Raw genomic sequence first — 20,596 nt, forward strand, 5'->3', positions numbered from 1 at the left:
GAACATAATCATTCGGAAAAAACATGATTTGCGGTACCATGGATTGGCGCTGGGGGGTTTATCCGAATTGAAAAATTCCAAAACGACATGAAAGAATATTAAATTATCTCGTGTTTGACCCATCCTTTTTTTAAAATTCGAACGCATAACAAAATGGCGGACATTCAAACATAAAAGTAAGGTTTTTAGCCGAAAAAATTGACCTTAAACATTTCTTAAAAATACAAAAATTGTAATATCGAAAAAAAGATGGGTCAAACACTAGATAATTTTGTTAGCTTTGAAACAAAAAAAGAATCATGAGAATTGCTTCAGCCGTTCTTGAGATATTTATGGTACCGACTTTCAAAACCTGGTTTCGAGAAAAACGACATTGACGTTTTTATTCGCTGTGTAATCGCTCCAGACATGCGCGGTACAAATAGCTGTAACTTTGTCAATTTTTAGAGTTCATCGAAATGACTTGAAACACATATGGTCCAAATGTTAATCTTTCGAAATCTATACCTATAAAAAAGGATTTCTGTCTGTCTGTCCTGTGTTCCTTATAGAATCAAAAACTACTGAACCAATCGGCGTGAAAATTTGCATGTAGAGGTTTTTGGGGCCAGGAAAGGTTTTAGTGATGGTTAGAGACCCCTCCCCCCACTAAGAGGGGGGGCTCCCATACAAATGAAACACAAATTTCTGCATAACTCGAGAACTAATCAAGCAAATAGAACCAAATTTGGCATGTGGGTGTTTTCGGTGACAAGAATTTATTCTAGGGTAATTTGAGACCCCTCCCCTCTTTATAAGGGGAATTATAACTCCTCTCCTCTTTAAGAGGGGGGGTTTCCATACAACTTTCCTCATAACTCGAGAACTAATCAAGAAAATGAAACCAAATTTGGCATGTGTGTGTTTTTGAAGACAAAATATTTTTCTATGATGAATTGGGACCCCTCCCCACTTTAAGAGGGGGGGGGGGCTCCTATACAAACGAAATACAAATTTCCTTATAACTCGAGAGCTAATCCAGCAAATGGAAACAAATTTGGCATGTAGGTGTTTTTGGAGGCAAGAATGTTTTCTATGATGAATAAGAACCTCTCCCCACTTTAGGAGGGGGGGCTCCTATACAAATGAAATACAAATTTCCTCATAACTCGAGAACTAATCAAGCAAATAGAACCAAATTTGGCATGTGGGTGTTTTCGGTGACAAGAATTTATTCTATGGTAAATTGAGACCCCTCCCTCTTTATAAGGGGAATTGTAACTCCTCTCCCCTTTAAGAGGGGGGCTTCCATACAAATTTCCTCATAACTCGAGAACTAATCAAGCAAATGGAACCAACTTTGGCATGTGAAGGTTTTCGAGGGCAAGAAAATTTTCTACGGTGAATTAGGACCCCTCCCCACTCTAAGAGGGGGGGCTCCTGTACAAATGAAATACAAATTTCCTCCTAACTCGAGAACTAATCAAGCAAATAGAACAACATTTGGCATGTGGGTGTTTTTTTTGGTGACAAGAATTTATTCTATGGTGAATTGAGACCCCTCCCCTCTTTATAAGAGGAATTATAACTCCTCTCCCCTTTAAGAGGGGGGACTTCCATACAAATTTCCTCATAACTCGAGAACTAATCAAGCAAATGCAACCAAATTTGGCATGTGAAGGTTTTCGAGAGCAAGAAAATTTTCTATGGTGAATTAGGACCCCTCCCCACTTTAAGAGGAGGGGCTCCTGTACAAATGAAATACAAATTTCCTCATAACTCGAGAACTAATCAAGCGAATTGAACCAAATTTGGCATGTGTGTGTTTTTGGAGACAATTTTTTTTTCAATGATGAATTGGGACCCCTCCCCACTTTAGGAGGGGGGGTCCTATACAAACGAAATACAAATTTCCTCATAACTCGAGAACTAATCCAGCAAATGGAACCAAATTTGGCGTGTAGGTGTTTTTGGAGGCAAGAATTTTTTCTGTGATGAATTAGGACCTCTTCCCACATTAGGAGGGGGGGCTCCAATACAAATGAAATACAAATTTCCCCATAACTCGAGAACTAATCAAGCAAATAGAACCAAATTCGGCATGTGGAGGTTTTTGGAGGCAAAAATATTTTCTACGGTGAATTAGGATCCTTCCACACTTCAAGAGGGGGGGCTTCTACACAAATGAAATACAAATTTCCTCATAATTCGAGAATTAATCAAGCAAATGGAACCATATTTGGCATGTGGGTGTTTTTGGAGGCAACCATTTTTCCCATTATGAATTAGGACTTCTTACCTTTTTAGGAGGGGGGGGGGCTCCCATTCAAACGAAATACAAATTTGCTCATAACTTTAGAACTAATCAAGCAAATGGAACCAAATTTGGCATGTGAGAGTTTTAGATGGCAGAATTTTTTTTCTGTGGTGTATTACGACCCCTTTCCCTTTTAAGAGGGTGGGCTCCCATACAAATGAAATACAAATTTCCTTATAATTTGAGTACTAATCAAGCAAATGGAACCAAATTTAGCATGTAGGAGATTTTTGAGTCTTGAATTTATTTTATGATAGTTAGAGACCTCTCACCCCTGTGGTAGGGGGATATGGACTCTCATACAAATAAAACAGAAATTTTTGCGAAACTCAAAAACTAATCCAACTCGAGAAATTCGAGACTCTTCCATAAAACATTAATCAATAACAAGACCACAAAAACTATCTATAGTAACACTAGATCGTTCAGGACGAGTCGGTCGCGAGTGTTGCCGGTGACCCGCCGTCGGAAGCGCCGCTCAATGGGGGGCTTGCAAAACTCGAGAAGTGACAAAGATCATCCGAGATTCATGATTTATGTACAACACAGGTTAATTTGTGGCAATACGAAGTTTGTCGGGTCAGCTAGTAATCAATAAAAAAAATTCCGATTTTTTTAAATTGAAAAAGTACTATGCCCCCTTATCTGACATTATCGGAGTCTAATTTAAACCGGAAAATCAAAATTCAAAATCTGGCTTAAAATTTTAAATTACTCTAAAAGCATTGATGTTTGAGCTTAGAAAAAATAAAAATAAAAAATGGCTGTAAATAATTTGTCTGCTAAGAAACCTTTATAAAAATGATACACTTTCTTAAACTGCTAAGCAAAATTATTTTAACTCTTTTCTAGATTTACAAACAAAATTGAAACCAAAATTGATTAATGGATGTTTTCTCGGATTACAGATGACGAACGAATGGGGAGCGCCCTCGCACGGGGCGGCGGAATCTCTGTCCGGTGGAAGTAACAGCAGTTCAAGTTCCCCGCATTCCAGTCTCCAGCACATTCCAGCCTACAACTATTTCGACAGTGCCAATGTACAGCGTATTTCACATTACCCGTTAAGCAGAACGAACCAATACAATCTCCACAAAAACCGAAGACTTAGTACCTCCAACTATGACTCCCGGAGCGGTCGCAATCGCGGGATGGAACGAAGCGCCTACGTCAACCGCAGTTTCGTACTCCACGAGCCCATTCATCAGTATGTGCCAAAGCGGATGGGTGGGTTCGCGTTCGAAACATCACATTATGGGATTGATCCTGTCGATCGTTTTCCCGATCGGCGTCGTCATAGTGTGCACCATATCGCACAGCTGAGCGTCTCGAAAATGGACGACCTGAAGACACGGTTCGATGAGTACAGTTCGTCGGCAGCGGTCGCCAGAGGGCGTGGCGGAGGCGGTGGTGGTTACGGCGACAAAGACGGAAACCGACGTCCAAGTCGGCAACAGTTGGCTAGTGGCATCCAATTTGTCGCTGGTGCCGGTAGACTGAATCTTGGCTACAACGGTAGCAGAAGTTTAAACGTTCACGAGTCATCTTCAAACCGAGCCCCTCCGACCGAGGGTCGACAGAAAGTCAGCAGCGCGAAAACGCCAAAGCGTGGCTCAAGGTCATCGCAAGGATCGACGGACAGCAGTCACAGTTCACATGTGAGTATAGCGTCAGGAGAACGGGGCCAGTTGGGGTTGTTCAAGTAGAAAAGTTGTCTTCTAATGGCCATTTCTCACTAAACAATTTTTCAATCTAAATAAAAATTTAATCTTTCTGAGAAACATTTTAAAAATAATAATATTAAAAAGTAAAATCAAATGGCAACTAAATAAAAACATCTAACTTGAACCACCCCGTGCTGGTGCGATTTTCGTGAAAGTCCCTCAAGCGTGTAGCACACATATCGTATCAAAACCACTCAATTAAACTCCAAACGTAACCGACTGTACAGCCACACACTTGTGACTCTTTCAGAGTGCCTCATCCGGCTCGCTACTGCTGACGGTAGCGAATCTGGAGAACTTCGCCAAGATCAACAAAAAGCACGGGTCCAGCTACGGTACCAGCAAAGCCATGGAACAGTATCTATCTTCGACGACCGGTATCGTCCCGACCGCTGCCATTATGGAAGCCGTTGGTGACAAGTACGGTACGGGTAACAGTGTCATAGCGAAACAGACGCCGTACGGCGTACCGCCGGAGGACAGCACGGAATCGACGGACCAATCCGAAATTAACTATCAGAAGGACGACGACAGTGGCAATCCGCCAACCAGCTCGGCCATCATTGCCATCGAGGAAATCACTTCCGATCTGCGGCAGCAACAGGACCAGCAGTATCGTTCAAAGAAAACCAAAGATCCGGATTCGGTGTCAGTGGCCAGTTCTACGCATTTCACAATGATCAACGGTGTGGGCGGCCCGCAGCGCCTCCCGAAGGGTGGCATTTGTTCCCGCGGGCACCAGATCACGGTGCTGATCGTGACAATGAGTATCGTGTTCATGGTCGGGATCTGTGCGGCAGTCTTCTTCCTAGAAAGTGAGTGTTTATTTGCTAATTTTGGAAATACTTTCAGTTATGAGTGTTGATTTTGATAACTAACAGTGTTGGTAATAAGAACTGAACTATTTATTGGGTTTTATCTTTTTCCATCGAAAATTGTGTAGCCGTTGAAAATCGACTTAACTGATTGTTTATAATCAGGATAAACAATTCGCGTAATGCTTTTACTAAACTATAGTGTAGTGCTACGGATACATCCGAGTGACTGCAATGAAATTGCGGTAATATCAGCCTGACTTCGATTCAGTTAAGTATTTAGGTGCATGATTATGCTCTGTGAGCTGTGACTAAATATGTTTTTTCAACCTATTACTACGTCATTTCGAATTGCACTTTCATTTGAAAAAAGGATGTAGTGGTAAAATTTAAATCTTGATAATGTTTTGATATGTTTAAATTAAAATATCTTATAAATAGATAAATATTTTCTAAGGTAATTCGACAGCCGGCTATTAGAGTACAGGACAGTTACGGGGCTAGGACCATTACGGAGTTAACAATCCTAATGACTCTATCTAGCAACACCACTTAATACGAAATTAATACGAAATACGAGATTTAATACGAAATTACAAATATTTTATCGCAAAAATCTGCTCAAATGTGGCCTCCCCTGCTGCCACAAAAGACGATCACTAAGACTGTCGCAGTGGCCTTTTAACCCAATGCCCTTCTGGCAGTGTTGGGCACCGCTAATTCGCTAACCGATGCAATTTGCTCGATAGTCGTGGAAATTTCGCTAATCACTAATCGCAAACTGCAAATTAACAGTTACTGTTTATTTTTGAACATATCGCAACAACTTCCATTGTAATCTATCGCTGTACAAATTATTTGTAATTTACATTTTCTTAATTTACCTAAGATCAAAACCTACTATAATGGATAAAATGCTTTACAGTTTGTAAATTTTCAAATAAACAGCGGCACTTTATTTGCAATCATGGCCCAGCAACAATTCGGCTAGTCTGAGTATAAATTATAAAGTATAACTAGCGTTTCTCGATTAGTCGCTTAGCGAATTAGCGAATTAGCGGTGCCCAACACTGCCTTCTGGCATACAAAAAATGGCCTCCCCTGATATTTACCGTGAACTCAAACAATTCTGAATAATTTTCCTAAAGAATTGAGTCAATTTCTTCTGTTTAAGTTCAAATATGATAAATTATTATTAGAGTTTCTTGGTAAAATAAGTTTCTTGGTTCATAAGAGTTTGTGCAGCCATACCCGGTCTTTAGCATGTCCTTAGATTTTTTTTATTTTCTCCATGGTCTTTCTGAGTTCCCGCTTCAAAATGGCCCAATAGGTTTCAATGAAGGTTTCAGGATGGAGTTCATGTCCTTGGGAACAAAAGGCACCGAATTTACTTCATACCATTCCAACACGCTTTGAGAATAGTGACATGAAGCTGAATCCGGCCAAAATAGTGGGTAGTTATTGTGTTGCTCCCAAAATGGCAAAATATGTTTTTGAAGGCACTCAGTGTTGTAAATTTTGCTATTGATGATATCTTTTGTGACAATAATTTCACTTCGTTTGCCACAGGTGCAAATGGCCTGCCAAATATGCCAACATTTTGATGCAAATTTCGTCATTTACTTGTTTGGAAAGGATCATCCATTTTGAACTTATCATTTCCAGTGTAAGACTCCTGTCCTGAGATTTGTTAGAAGTCAACTTTGACGTATGTTCCATAATCCATCACACAGCAGTCTATCTTGTCAGTTTGCTGGCGTTCATCGTAGTTTGAGAAGTTTTGAACCTTAACTTGTTGGACGTAGCTTTGTAAAACGCCAACCTTCTTGACAACATAACTTGTTGAAGTATTGGGATTTCGGGCGAAATTACCCCTGACCTTTTCCTCCATCTTACTGCAAACTGACCCTGGTTTGGTTGAATTATAGATTTTAAGCTTTTTTCCCAAAGCTCGATGTGACGGCTCCGAATTTTCCATACGAGTGTACCAAATTTTTTTACACGTGTCTCATCTTGCTCCCAGCGCCGTCTTGGTCGAAAAAAAATCACAACTACGAAATTCGCAGCATATAAACAATGTACCTTAAGGGGAAACCGAAAGAAGAACTGTGCCAAATTTGGTTAATTTGTTTCGGGGTTTCAGACCCAAAAACCTCCAAAAAATCAAATCTACCGGGTTCGTGGTGCGAAGTGTGCGTCCCAGGTTAGTTTTTCTGGGAGAATTACTCCCAGAAGTTTAACATGAAGCATGCTACTCGATGGCTTTGCGTAATTGAGGTTTATGGTGAAAAACTTAATTTTCTCCATTATTTTGTTTACCTAGTTCTTTGAAATGTTTGGGAGACCCAGAATCCCCCCATTAAAGGCCAAGCTCTATCTGGTATCAATACCCGAATGCACTTTTTTGTATGCCTGAAGAGCTTTGGGTTAAAAGGCCGCTGCGATAGTCTTTTGTGGCAGGCCGCGATTGCTGTACACAGTTTACGGACTGTTCATACCCATTGCTGGAGTTGGGCTAGATAGTTGTAATCCTGTGCCCCATTTCGGTACTAATGGTTAATAAAACCAATGACCGTTTTAGGACTCCATTCTCGATAGGGAGTAAGAAGGAAATTTCCGAAGAAGTTGTGTCTTGATAATGCAAGATCCCCGCAATTGCAAACCAGATGCGCTGAACTTTCACTTTCACGTTCAGAGTTACAAAAGTGCCAGGTGTCGGATGATACCTTGCCGATACTCTTTAAATGATAAAGAGTGGGGCAGTGTCCCAAGGTAATAAAACTTTGTTTTGGCGAAAGAGCGCCATGAATACTGCGCTGCATTCCACAACTCATTTTGACACACATTTAGCTTACTTTTTTCCTGTGTGGACTCATCACTGCGACCAGTATAGTAGATCCACAGACTAACAGACGTAACACTTCGAACAAATGTTCTAACAAAACATCGTTGCAATGAGACCCCTAAAACTTGGAAAAAACACTAGCATTCCCTGGTGTAGTCTTCGCGCTACGCAGAGCAGGTTGCTGTAAATTTAGCAATGCTATAAATTTACTTGTATATTATTTGATAACAGCGCCAGCGCAGGCGAGCAGCGTTCTCGCGCAGTGACTGTTGTTTGAGTCTTGGCCTAAGTTAAAATTTGAAATGAGCGTTTTTATTGGCGATGGAATGAGACTTCAGTGTTACGTCTGTTAGTCTGTGGTTGATCTAATGTGATAGACGGACTTACGTGCCAGTAGTGCTGCTTGGCTGTCAGTAAAGACACCAATTTTCGCAAGCTTGTACTTTCGTTTCAAGCAGATTCTTGCGCAGATGTTTATTGCATATATTTCTGCTTGAAAAATGGTGGGCCGCTTTCCTAATGAGATAGTTTCCCTGCTGCCGAGTTCGTAGACTCGATAAAAAAGCAGATGATTTCAGATGGAAGTTCGGGCCCTCCATTATTCCACATTGAGCGATCTGTTTCAATCACCTCATACGAAACGTCCACTTTGGGCCTATCTTCCATCCGATCAGAGACTGAAGTTACCAAGAGTGTCAGATTGAATTCCCGCAGTATGCGAAGATGACCGATTTGGTCCCCTTCGAGTACAGTTTTACTCCTTTGCAACCGTAGTGCGCTGAGTTCTGCTTCCTTCTTCCCATGAAGATGTAAAACAGTAAGCATAGTATTGCCTCCATAGCTGCAGACTGCAGTAGGTGCTGTACGCATGGCACTGGTAACTGAAAGACAGGCCAGGCGCTGAACTTTGTTTATTTTGGCTTGGGCTGTCACCACATTCAGCCCAGTTTAGTTTTTTTTATCGAAAAATACCCAGGTAAACAATAAGCATTACCAATGCAATTCAAATGCAATTCAATAAGTATTCAAGTCGCCTTAAATGCTACTCAAAAACTACTTGGGCAAAATATACAGCTACTTTACTGCTAATCCTCTTATAGTGCTGACAATCGTCTCTATTCTACATACCGATCGGACCCGGATTCGATCAGAAATTTCGTTTCGAAAAGAATACAACGTATGCTATAGCACGCGTCGAATGTTAGAATCGAGGCGAATGCTTATTTGCAGCTGATTACCGACAAGAAGAATTTGAACAGAATTTCGGATCCCAAATTAATGCGAATAGGCTGTCAAAAAGTTAAAAAGCAACAACGTGCAGTGTAAAATGCCAGATATGCTAATGAGCAGCTAATTTACTGCTTATGTTAATGCTTATTACTTACCTGGGTATTCCGTGGTGTTTGACTTCATGAGTGAAGCTCAGCCTGACACCAATCAGTATAGGGGGAGTAACACATTTCCTTCGCCTAGTGAATGGTATAACGACTGTTTTGGTGCCGTTTAAATTAAGCCCCCATTGTAAGCACCATAATATGGTGGTGTTAGAGTTCCTTGCAAGCGACCCAGCTAGCATTTCCATATGTATAAAAAAGATAAAAATCAGCATTACGTACAGATATAGGGGAAGACGGGGTAAGACGGCCCGCCTAAGCGAATAAATTGCTAGCATAAAATGTGTACGAAAATTCACCTTTTCTTGTTCCACACATGGAAAAGCATTCATTTATCTACCATTAAAAATTATATAAAGAATTAATTAGTCTATTTTTCCGTGATTTTCCATCAATTTTCGAAACGTCTGAAAATTACTCGTTCACAACCAGGCGGGGTAAGAAGGACCACCAAAGGGGTAAGACGGACCATGGCGGAGTAAGGCGGATTGTGGCAGATTTGAAGATTTCTTTGAGTTGTAAACACAATTTCAATATTATTAACTAAATAAGAACAAGTTCTTAAGGGGTTTTTAGGTACATGCTAGAAGAAGGTATAGTTTAATTTAGAGACCTGCCAAAAGAAGGAATTTTGCTACTAGTTCAATTTTGAAAATAAGAGTAGACGTTATTTTACTCTACTGGTTTTAATTTACTCTTTTCTTGGCGTTATTTTGTTGATTTGTCAGCAGGACTTTTACTCTTTGAATACGCTTCACTTCAGGTGAAGGTAAAGAAGGCAACATATTAAATGAGCCGTTAAGTGATCATCGAATTTTGATTCCGTTAGATCCAAATTTACATTGATTTTGTTATTCGAATGGCACTTGTTGGCTTCTTTTGAAGTGGGAAGCTCTGTGTTAGACAGGATGATCTCAGATTCAGGGATAATTTTTATTACAGGTGTACTCTATTTCGAAAAAGACACTGATGAAGCCTGCAAGTCGTAAACGAAATGCGTATCTGTCAGAATAATAAAAAAGTTAGTCAAATTCAACAGCAAAAAGTTGATTTTTTCATTTAATATTTTTAAAATCTATTAAGATACTAAACAGAAGAACTTTAGGCAATTATGAGCACTATGACGTATGGCCCTTTTACCCCGTGAAAAATGGTCCGTCTTACCCCTAGTTAACAATTTACATTATTTTGCTTTTATCTCTCAATGTGTACTATTTTATATACCTTTTCCGCCACACACAGAACAAGAATTGCCCAATTAAAGTCAGTGGTAAGAGAAACGACAAAATACATAGCTATTTTTTGCTGAAAACCCTTAAATTTGTTGCTGCTGAAATTATATCGCATGAAGACACTGCGAACGAAAAGTTTGTTTTGATTCTAGTTTTGACGTCGGATACGGCCGAGTGCCGCAGGTTGTCTCGAAAGTGTTTAGATAGGCTAGTAAACAAAACATACTGAGGCATTTGTAGAAAATTTAAGGATTTCTTGACGAAATCGATGTGGTCCCTCTTACCCCGCCGGGCCTTCTTACCCCTTGTTCCCCTACATGCTAATAAATCGTATTTGATGCGCAAAATTGGCAGATCTGTACTATTTTGGAGGCGAAATACGTGATTACGAATAATTTTAGGCGTTACGACTATATAAGTATTGATATACGATAATATCCGATAAAACGCGAGTCGCTCCGTACTACTATACGATTTTGTGCTGAAAATCGTATGTATGTCAGTTTTTATCATTATATACGATAGAAAATCAACATGGTCCCACTTTATCCAGCTTTAGTTACGATATTTACGATAATTTTTGTACATTGATATACGAGTTGGTGCTAGCTGGGGACTTGACAGAACTGCATCAAACTTTTCACTGACAATGAGTACAACGTCATGGGCGTGAGCAATGGTCTCATAACTAAGCAGTGATAGATTGTGAAGGAGTGCGTCGGCCACCAGTGATCAAAGCAAGGGGGAGAGAACTCCTCCTTCTGGACATCCTTTAATCATCGAATTCGTGACCGACGTATCTACCAATGATGCTGTGATCTGTCTGCTCGAAAGCATTGCTTGAACCCAGCTCATTGTAGTGTGGTCGATTCTCTTTTCACAGAGAGCCGCATTAATTGACGCGAAAGACGTGTTATCGAAAGCGCCTCCAATATCAAGAAAAGCACAAAGTGCCGTCTCTTGATATTTGAGCGATTTCTCAATTGACGTCACTAAGCAGTGCAGTGCGATTTACGTAGATTTACCGTGTTGGTATGCAGATTGATTCCCAGGCAACGGAAAGTTTTTTAAAAACTCATTGCGGATATAGTGATCCATGATTTTCTCCATCAGCTTAAGAAGCTTTGAAGACATACTTATCGGTCTGAAAGCCTTAGGCATGGTTTTGTCTTTTTTACCAGCCTTAGGTATAAACACGACCTTTACCTTCCGCCAATTCTCCGGGATATGTCCCAAAGTGAAACTGACTTGAAAGAGGTTGATGAACTCGGACATTAGAACACAGTCCGTTTTTTCAAAAGAGCTAAGTGCCCATTTGATCGGAGCCTCCGTAAACAATCGGTGTGTAATCAAAATCGAGTCATTTGGCACATTGTGTAACGACCCATTCCGCTGCTGCCCGCCAATGTCTTGTCCAATGGTCACTGTCGAGCCAGGGAAGAGCGTGTTCATTAAAATTTCCAGAGTTTCCCTGGAGGTAACAGTGAGACTCCCATCTTCTATTTTAAATTGCCATAAGGTGCACCGGGGCAAGTGGGACCTAAAAAATGTATAGTTTGGGTTTATTCCACTGTGTTTTCCATACCTATGATTATGTCAAAATTCTTTCAGCACAGAAACTCTTCAGTGGTATCACTTCGAAGGATTAATTACGAAAAAAGCCTATGAATTTACATGAAATGAATCTGGAGAAGAATTTTCAAAATTATGGCGATAGGTCCCACCCAGCTAGCCCCAATTCGTATATCAATGTACGAAAACTATCGTAAATATCTCCTAACAAACTCGAAATCGTAACTAAAGCTGAATGAAGTGGAATCAAGTTGATTTTCTGTCATATATAATGATAATGACTGACATACATACGATTTTCAGCACAAAATCATAGAGTAGTACGGAGCGACTCGCGCTTAATCGGATATTATCGTATATAAATACTTATATAGTCGTAACGCTCAAAATTATTCGTAATCACGTATAACGCCTCCAAAATAGTACGGATATGCCAATTTTGCGTATGAAATACGATTTATTTAGCATGTATATCTGTACGTAATGCTGATTTTTATCTTTTTTATACATATGAAATTGCTAGCTGGGCACTTACCCCATTTACCGGGGCAAGTGGGACCTATTTTCAAATTTGATTAAAAAGCATAAAATAATAGTAAATTGTATAAGTTAATATACAGCAATGTTAAAGCATTGCAAGAAGCAATCAAAAACAATATTTGTATGAAGGGTTCATTCAAAAATAGCGTAACAAAATCAGATCACAACGGGCGACTTTATAATCTATATAAACCACAGATCGTGAGCAATTACGCTGCAAAGCATTATTGTAATGAAATGTAGTTGAATATGTCGTTGTATTCAATTCTTGCGAGACGTAATTTAAGATTAACCATTGTTTAAAAGCTCGAAAATACGATTATGATCTGTTTGTTCTACCATGCCCAATTCGGTAGAGCTACTCATAAGTGATAGTTACGTTATAATAACCACAACACTTTATTGTTTCAATTCCAGTTGCAGATTCGCTTAATTATATCGAATTTGACTTTCCAAATTCAATTAACATCGTTTAGGTGTAACCAAAATGTGACCAAAGTGTTTGTTCCCTCACAAGCTGTGCATATGGGCTTCTTTTTTGGGGCCCCTTGGTTTAGTGCTTTTTGGTTTTATTTTAAAGCTTTACTGATATAAATATTATGTAATTGAACTGAAAATGTTCGATAGTTCATCTAAATTCCTATGTTTGGTGCTGAAACACTTTATTTTTAATAGGTCCCACTTGCCCCGGGTGCTTTCAAGTGCCGACCTTATTCCGACCCACTTTTTTTAATGCCGTTTGTCAAATTAAACAACTAGTTTTCGGGTGTAATTTGTTAATACACTCATTATGTTTACCTACTGTCAGAAAAACATGTACTTTTACGTAAAGCCTGTGGCCAAAATATCATTTACAGAAAGGTGCGTCAAACTTACAACGCAAATTGAAAATAACGCTCAAATTGCAAGTCCAATTTTGATGTTTGGTATGCCTGTTATAAATAATCTATAATTTTAATACATGCGTTTGAGTTGTATCTTTCATTTCTAGAAAGGTTCGGTTGGAGAAAATGAGGTTGAAGAGAGTTGTGAGCTCCGTTCCCACTTACCCCGTATTCCCACTTGCCCCGGGGTACCTTAGATCATTGCTGGGATCCTTGGAAATCGCTTTTTGCAGGCGCGTAACCTCTGACAAAGTTTGTATGCTTTCGTGAAATTTAACTCTTGATTCCCTTTGGGCTTTGTGTACCACAGCGTTGTATTTGGTAAAGGAAGCTCTGTAGTCTTCCCAGTTACAGATGATTTGGGCCCTATTGAACAGACGCCTAGCCTTCCGGCGGAGATTGCTAAGCGTCACATTCCCCCAGGGTACATCACGGCAAACTGTTCGCGTGTTTACTGGACAGTTTGTGTTATGCGCGTCCGTGATCCTACATTGCAGGTCACTAGCGGCGATATCTAGCTCAACTGGATCCCGTAGAATATTGTGACAGGAATTATGTGAGGCAATCAGATGTTCCCTATAGAAACTCTATTTGATTTTCCTCAGATTCCTGAATTGTTCTCTCTTTAGTGGATTAACCTTGGTGTCGAAAATTATATATCTGTGGTCTAATAAACTTAGTTCATCAGTGCCGTGCCAATTTTAGACTCTCTCAGCTAAGGTGGTGCTATAGAAAGTAAGATCTGAGACCTCTTGTCCGAAGACACTCTAGATCCTGTGCCGGTAACTCAGGCCAGCTTTTTGGTACCGCTTTGCCCAGTAACACCGGATTTGGCAAAGTCTGTGGACGTAGAAAAAGAAGACTGCGTTATCAAAACCTTGTCCGGGGCTTCCTGGCCTGTTCGGTGAACCCACCAAATCGGTGCGTATCGGTACTAGTCCTAGAGAGCGCAAAATTGTCTGGGTTTTTAGAATTTTGAGATTCCTCAAAATCTATAGGGTCAACTTTCAGTCTGCCAGTTATTGGTTGCCGGACTCTCGCATTTTTCAGGGTATTTCGTCGAATCGTACGTTTATGATAAAGTTTCTGCTTGCAAGATTACGCCTAGAAGCTTCATATACGGTTTTTTTTTTTCCTGTGTGGACTCATCACTGCGACCAGTATGGTTTGATCTATTGTGATATCGCCCAGGTGTTTGCTGTATAACCCGCACTGCATTTATTTTGGCTATAGTCGCTATTGAGTGAGCGATATGCTTATTGAATTTTATGCGTGCTTGTGTGTAATTAGAGTACCTACCCTTCCTTCAATGCTTTTCCTCTACTTTACCCACCTCGTTCCACATGACAGCGCTGTCCCCAATTATAGTCATCCCTGGAACAGCTAACCAGTGCATTGAACTATAAGGGTCTCATTTTTGCACTGTCAATAGGCCATATCGGGATAACATAGAATTCAGCACGAAGGAAGGGTGGTGAGGGGCCTGGGAATAAACCCATGCTAAAAAGTCACTTTGCCATCGAATGGCCTGATTCTACTAAGATTCGAACCCATGACCATTCGTATGTCAAAGCAGACTCGGTAACCTTGCGGTTACAGAGCCCCCCCCCCCTTCATATACGGTTAACGTCCAATAATCATGAATACCGTTTTGATTGGAGCGCTGCAGCACAGACTAACAGACGTAACACTTCGAACAAATTTTCTAACAAAACATCGTTTCAATGACACCCCTAAAACTTGGAAAAAACACTAGCATCACCTGGCGCAGTCTTCGCGCTACGCAAAGCAGCTAGCTATAAATTTAGCAATGCTATGCTTGACAACAGCGCCAGTGCAAGCGAGTGGCGTTCTCGCGCAGCGACTGTTGTTTGAGTCTTGGCTCAAGTGAACATTTGAAATGATCGTTTTTATTGGCGATGGAATGAGTCTTCAGTGTTACGTCTGTTAGTCTATGGCTGCACTGCCCATAAATGAAAAATTGGCTAATATGCCATTTTTTTCCAAAATTGAGATCATAATATCACATGATAGCATACACTCCAACCAATGTTCCCACGGAAGCCGATTGTAAAAAAATGTATTTTTGGAGGCACAGGACGTGAAACAATTTTGGCTAATATCCAAAATAAATGAGAAGTTGGCTAATATCCATAATGATTTCAAACCGCATGCGCAGCAACCGATGTGTTCTTATTGCGCATTTTTCCATCACACATTAAAACTGATCATGTGGTGTGGTGGTTTCAGACGTAAGGTTAGCAATCGCAAGGTTTTTGAATCGAATCTTCTTATTTTTTCACATTTTATCTTTTTTTTACAATCCAGACGGCAGGATTCGCAGCTTCCATTAATAACGGCATGAAGAAGCTGCTTCTTCCTTCTGGCTTCAAGCGCTTGAAGCACACGCTTCGTTGGCAACTTGTCCGGGGTGCACGGATTGCTTGTTTCGTCGTCCACTTCGTCTCCACTTGTGCTTCCGAACTGTTTTAGGTAGTTCAAAGCCATTTTGTAGACTCACTAATACGATATAATTCTCAACGTATGGCCGTTAGCCAAATTTGCTCCCAAATTGTAAACTCTAGTTGTGTTTATAAATGAAAAACTGGCTACTGCGTTAAAAACGTGCGGCGGTGAGAATTAGGCCACATCTATCGCTGTTTGAACTCAACGGTGTGGCTTGGGCGTGTATGAGGGGTAATATGCACATTAAACAGGTTGCCATTACCGCGTAAAACATCTTTTACAGACAAAAGTAATAAAATTGCATTTTTCTCAAGTTCATGACGGTGGCATATTAGCCAATTTTTCATTTATGGGCAGTGCAGTATACAACACTTATGGTTAATAAGATTCTCCTTTTAACACTAGATGGATATTTTGCCCCTACTCTCCCAGATACGCTTGAGTTGGAAGTAAAATCTCTGGACACGGAATTATGTCGGCACCCAACTTCTCTCCTTCCGACGGAATAGGTCTGAAACTTTCTTTACTTCTCTTTCTCTTGCTTTAAGCAGTCCTGGTTACTTGCAGGACTGACCAGCTCCTTTCTCTGCTGCTCTATGGTGGTTAAAAGATCGTCTTGGATGACTTGGATCTAGTTGAGAGAATCCCAATTACAATCTGCCCTGCGACCTTCCGATAAAATAAGCCGAGAATAGAAATTGGAAACCACTTTTGAACATCTACGATCTTTGCTACTCCAGCATGTCTTTACTGAACGGATGTATATTCTGACTTGCTTCCGCTCCTTCCCTGTGGTATAATTTAAAGCTTGACTTGTTAGCTAAGAAGCTCCGATCTCCGGGAGCGTTTGACAAATATCGCGAGTAAAGAAGCAGGTGCTTCTTTACAACATTTACAGATTTTGCTTCTATGAGGCAGTACAGTCCAATGAGCGTAAGTGAGCGTAACTAAGCGCTGCAGTGTTGCCGCCTTAGCCAACCAGATTTCGAAAAGGTTATGTAGGTATCGAATATCGATGTTAATGTCGTGGTAGATGTGACATCGATAATGGCTGAGAAATACGTACTATGGATCAAAACATGGTAGATTCGTGATTCTATTTGTTTGAATGATCTCCAGGTGTGCCAATGGTGAAAGTTATACTGGAAGAAGGTACTGCTTATGTTCATGTCCCTGGAGGTAGCAAAGTCGGTTAATATTTGGGCGTTTGCGTTGGTATTAGCTGAATCTTCCAATCACCACCAGTTTGGATTTCTTTTCCCGACGGACCTGAGCAATGTAGTCCCCGATAATGAACTTGAATCTTATCTTAGACTGCAGTCGTATTCGTGCTCCATCTGGGTTGTGGGCTGTGTACCTTGATGATGATAATGTTAGATAATCGACCTTCAATTTTCAATCTACGCATTCGAGACTAGATCGTCCGCCACCCGGTCGCTCACTGGAATATTGGGCTTGCGCCTCTTTCCCTCCTCAAAAAGTGCACTGCAACTTCTGAAGAAATTCAGAAACTGGCAGTTCCAAGCTCCGACTTTCCAGCCTAAAGTCCGATTTCGTCAGCCAAGTCTTTGCCAGTTGTTCCAGATCCCAAAAAATCTTTTCCGAAGAAGAAAGCCTATTTCTCCTGTCAGCAAGGGACCAACAGTCCTACCTAAGGTTTGTTATCCGATTTTCTTGTTGGTTACTCACATTCCAGTAAACACCACGTGTAGCTAGCGATTCGATAACTGGCAAGCTTAAATCCCTTAAGTGAGGGTTATATTGCGTCTTAAGTCCAGTCATTTAGCAACCTGCGATTGTTAACCTAGTGGTACAAATATCTAGTCAATTTCGTGCTCAGTAATTTATAGGTCAACGACATCTCTTCAAATCCAATTATGAGTGTTACTTCGGTTACCTACTGGCTACTGCACCGTAAACAAATTAGTGCCGAGGATTTCGTGGATTGAAATGGAATTGAATTGAAATGTGCAACGAACACTGGTAACAAAACCATTTATGCTTCATTTCGAATCCGACAACTCGGGAAGTAATTCTGAGTTTTATTTGTGTCATTATGTGTAAAAATCAAGAGCATTCCTCAGTAAATTTTGAAGAGTACTACGAGGAATAAAAGTGATGGAAAAATTAATTTAAAAGTCGACAATAAAAGTTCACAATATAGCTGTAAACATTAATTTAATAGAAATCTTTGCATTTAGTAAAATTTATAACCACGACAGTAATGTAAACTAATGTGGACGTAATGGCAAGTGTTATGATTTATAAATACTTCTTGCTACCACTCTACCAGTCGATTAGGTACCTTAAATTTCAATTTTGCTAATGACTTCCTGATTCAGTAGGAACGTTTGGGCAAATAAGGAAGCGAAGGGATAAATTGCCGTACATGTACTCTGACGATCTTGTCTGTATACGAAATTAATTTTGCATTCAATATTTATGTTGCGTAGTATAATTTTTTACTTAAACTGTTTCATTTAAATGTCATTTAAACTATTACCAATATTTTAATACCTTAACTTGATCCCTACTTTGTTAATCCAAAATTACTACGCTAATCTATCTTTTCTTGGTTTCCATAAAAATCAAATCCCCTTGATATATTTTTGGAACTAGCTATTCTATCGACGTTCCGATATCAATCTTTTTTGTTCTAAATAGCATGCTAGTTTGACTTTAGCGTGATTCTAGTTTATAGCTAACAAAAAAAAAAAAAGAATCCCGCTTCAAAACTCCATCATAAAACAGCAATTATTTCACTCCGACTGTCTACCCTACATATATTGAGCCACCTTGAGCAGTCGACCTTCAAGGTAATTTCGAAGCAAATGTTATCGAATAAATACTCGACTGATTCTGTTGCCATGTACCCGCTAATTTCCCTTCACTTTCAAAGTATCAGGTATCCTAAGAATCATTTTATAAACCATTATCACCCTTCCGACATTCCCACGTAATTTTTTATAGAACAAATCACGCGAAGAGACCCCCACGTGTTTATAGCTTCTAGAGTTCTTCAAACTCGACAACTTCGTTTTGAAAGTTGTCAAATCCGGCCAGTTCAACTATTGCTGAGATTATGCAATCAAAAGTAACACGCGCAACCTAACCAGAAATAAAAAAATTAACCATTCGCTATAGCTAAAAAAAATACAGTAAAACATATCAGCAGACTTTGCCGTGACCTTCACTGTCCGGTCCATTCAAGAGAGAGACAGAAAAAAACGCAAGAAATAAATCAAACCAGGGTTTTTATTTGCATTACGATTTCATGTTGCGAGGTTATATTGCTAACTAATAATAAAAATAAAATATATCGATTCTTAAGCTCGGTTCTTCCGTTGATGTCTATACTGGCTTAAAATATTATTCTACAACAGTGCACATCATTTTGTTCCTAAACTAAAGTTGTCATTTTATTCTGCATTCATGAAGTCTAGAATTCGCCTCTTCACAGATTCAGATAATCAGTAGCAAAATTTATCGATTTCCTTCTCCTAGAATTTATTGTATTACGTTGTATCTTTAAACAAAATCAAGATCCCAATTAAGTTTAGCAAATATTTATTATTTGTCGCTCAAACCATGTCTTAGTGATGACCTGGTAATAAAACCAGTCAAAATGCACAAATTAGTAAAGTGACAGTCCGATTTGTACGTATGGTATAAGAATTGTGCAGAAGGATTTGATAATGTTTTAATGGAAGAGCAAGGTTACAAGATAATTAAGAACGAATTTAGAATCTCCGGTATTCAAATGTAACTCATACTGATCTTATTGAAAGACACTTTTTGTTTAACTTCGATGCAAACAAAGTTACGGTAGACAACAGTAAAAAGTAGTCCTTTTTTGCGAAATTCAACTCCATGAAAACTCAACAAATCTTATGAATTAAAAAGAACTTTTTTTTAAATTCCCACTAATTTTTTTTGTCTCATTCCAGTGCGTGCCAGAGAGATGCCCAGATGAAACTGGAAGGACGATATGCACAGTATGCATCATCGGATTCGGAGCACGGAACCACCCTGTCCCAATCGAATAACAATCAACATCGCCTTTGTAGCCATATTGAAATCAGCATAATTTTTTTTACGTAATATTACTTACTAGTGATAACCAATAACTACCATTGGAAGGAGTAAGCTTGAAAACAAAAAAAAACGGTATGCAATGCGTACAAAATCATCGCTCACTTTTATGCTGCCTAAAATAATGAAATAAAACCAGAAAAGTCTGGTCGGCTGACTGCAAGTTCAATCGTATGATACATGAGAAACCAAAAAAAAAAATAGATTGTATTTGAAGAACTTGCCCAACCACTACAAAGTCATTCTGTTTAGCATTTGAAATACAAACATATCTGTAACTTTTCTAAGCAAAACAAAAATCATATCTTCCTCAAAACCATACGCTACTGTACACATTTTTTTCTGTGATATTTGTTAACTTATTTAAATTATGTCACCAAATGTGAAACAATAAAATACAAAACGAATCGTCGCTTGTGTTTGAATGCTTGAAAGAATTTTACAAAAACAAACTAGATCCTACTGTATGCCACACTCCCCGTGAAACAACGTTTTTATTGTGGTGACTGGTGAATGTTCTCAAATCGAACGCCAATGACCAGAATCGACTGCACCCGACATCCTGTTCAGATATTTGAAAGGCAATATTAAATTTCGTCAGTTTTGCAATCTTCAAAGTGATTTTTCACACATAAATCATAGACCACCAAACATAGCTCGTCGAAGTCCTAAATCCAACAAAGCCAAAGCTTTGCCTGTTAAGAAGGCAAGTTTTTTTGCACGGCAACAACGGATT

The 20,596-nt window shown here is 39.5% G+C and overlaps 1 protein-coding gene across 1 annotated transcript in view; it reads left to right on the forward strand.

Moving 5' to 3' along the window:
* LOC128733624 (uncharacterized) overlaps positions 1 to 20,201 on the forward strand; it is a 109,728-nt gene extending 89,527 nt beyond the window's left edge. The window contains exons 2-4 of the mRNA XM_053827346.1: positions 3,205 to 3,954; positions 4,271 to 4,835; positions 19,716 to 20,201. Coding sequence (XP_053683321.1) covers positions 3,205 to 3,954; positions 4,271 to 4,835; positions 19,716 to 19,741 — 1,341 coding nt within the window. The 3' untranslated portion in view covers positions 19,742 to 20,201. The remainder of the gene's footprint in view (positions 1 to 3,204; positions 3,955 to 4,270; positions 4,836 to 19,715) is intronic.
* The last annotated feature ends 395 nt before the right edge of the window (positions 20,202 to 20,596 follow it).

This window comes from Sabethes cyaneus, chromosome 2 (assembly GCF_943734655.1).
Source record: "Sabethes cyaneus chromosome 2, idSabCyanKW18_F2, whole genome shotgun sequence".
NCBI classification, from domain to species: Eukaryota; Metazoa; Arthropoda; class Insecta; order Diptera; family Culicidae; genus Sabethes; species Sabethes cyaneus.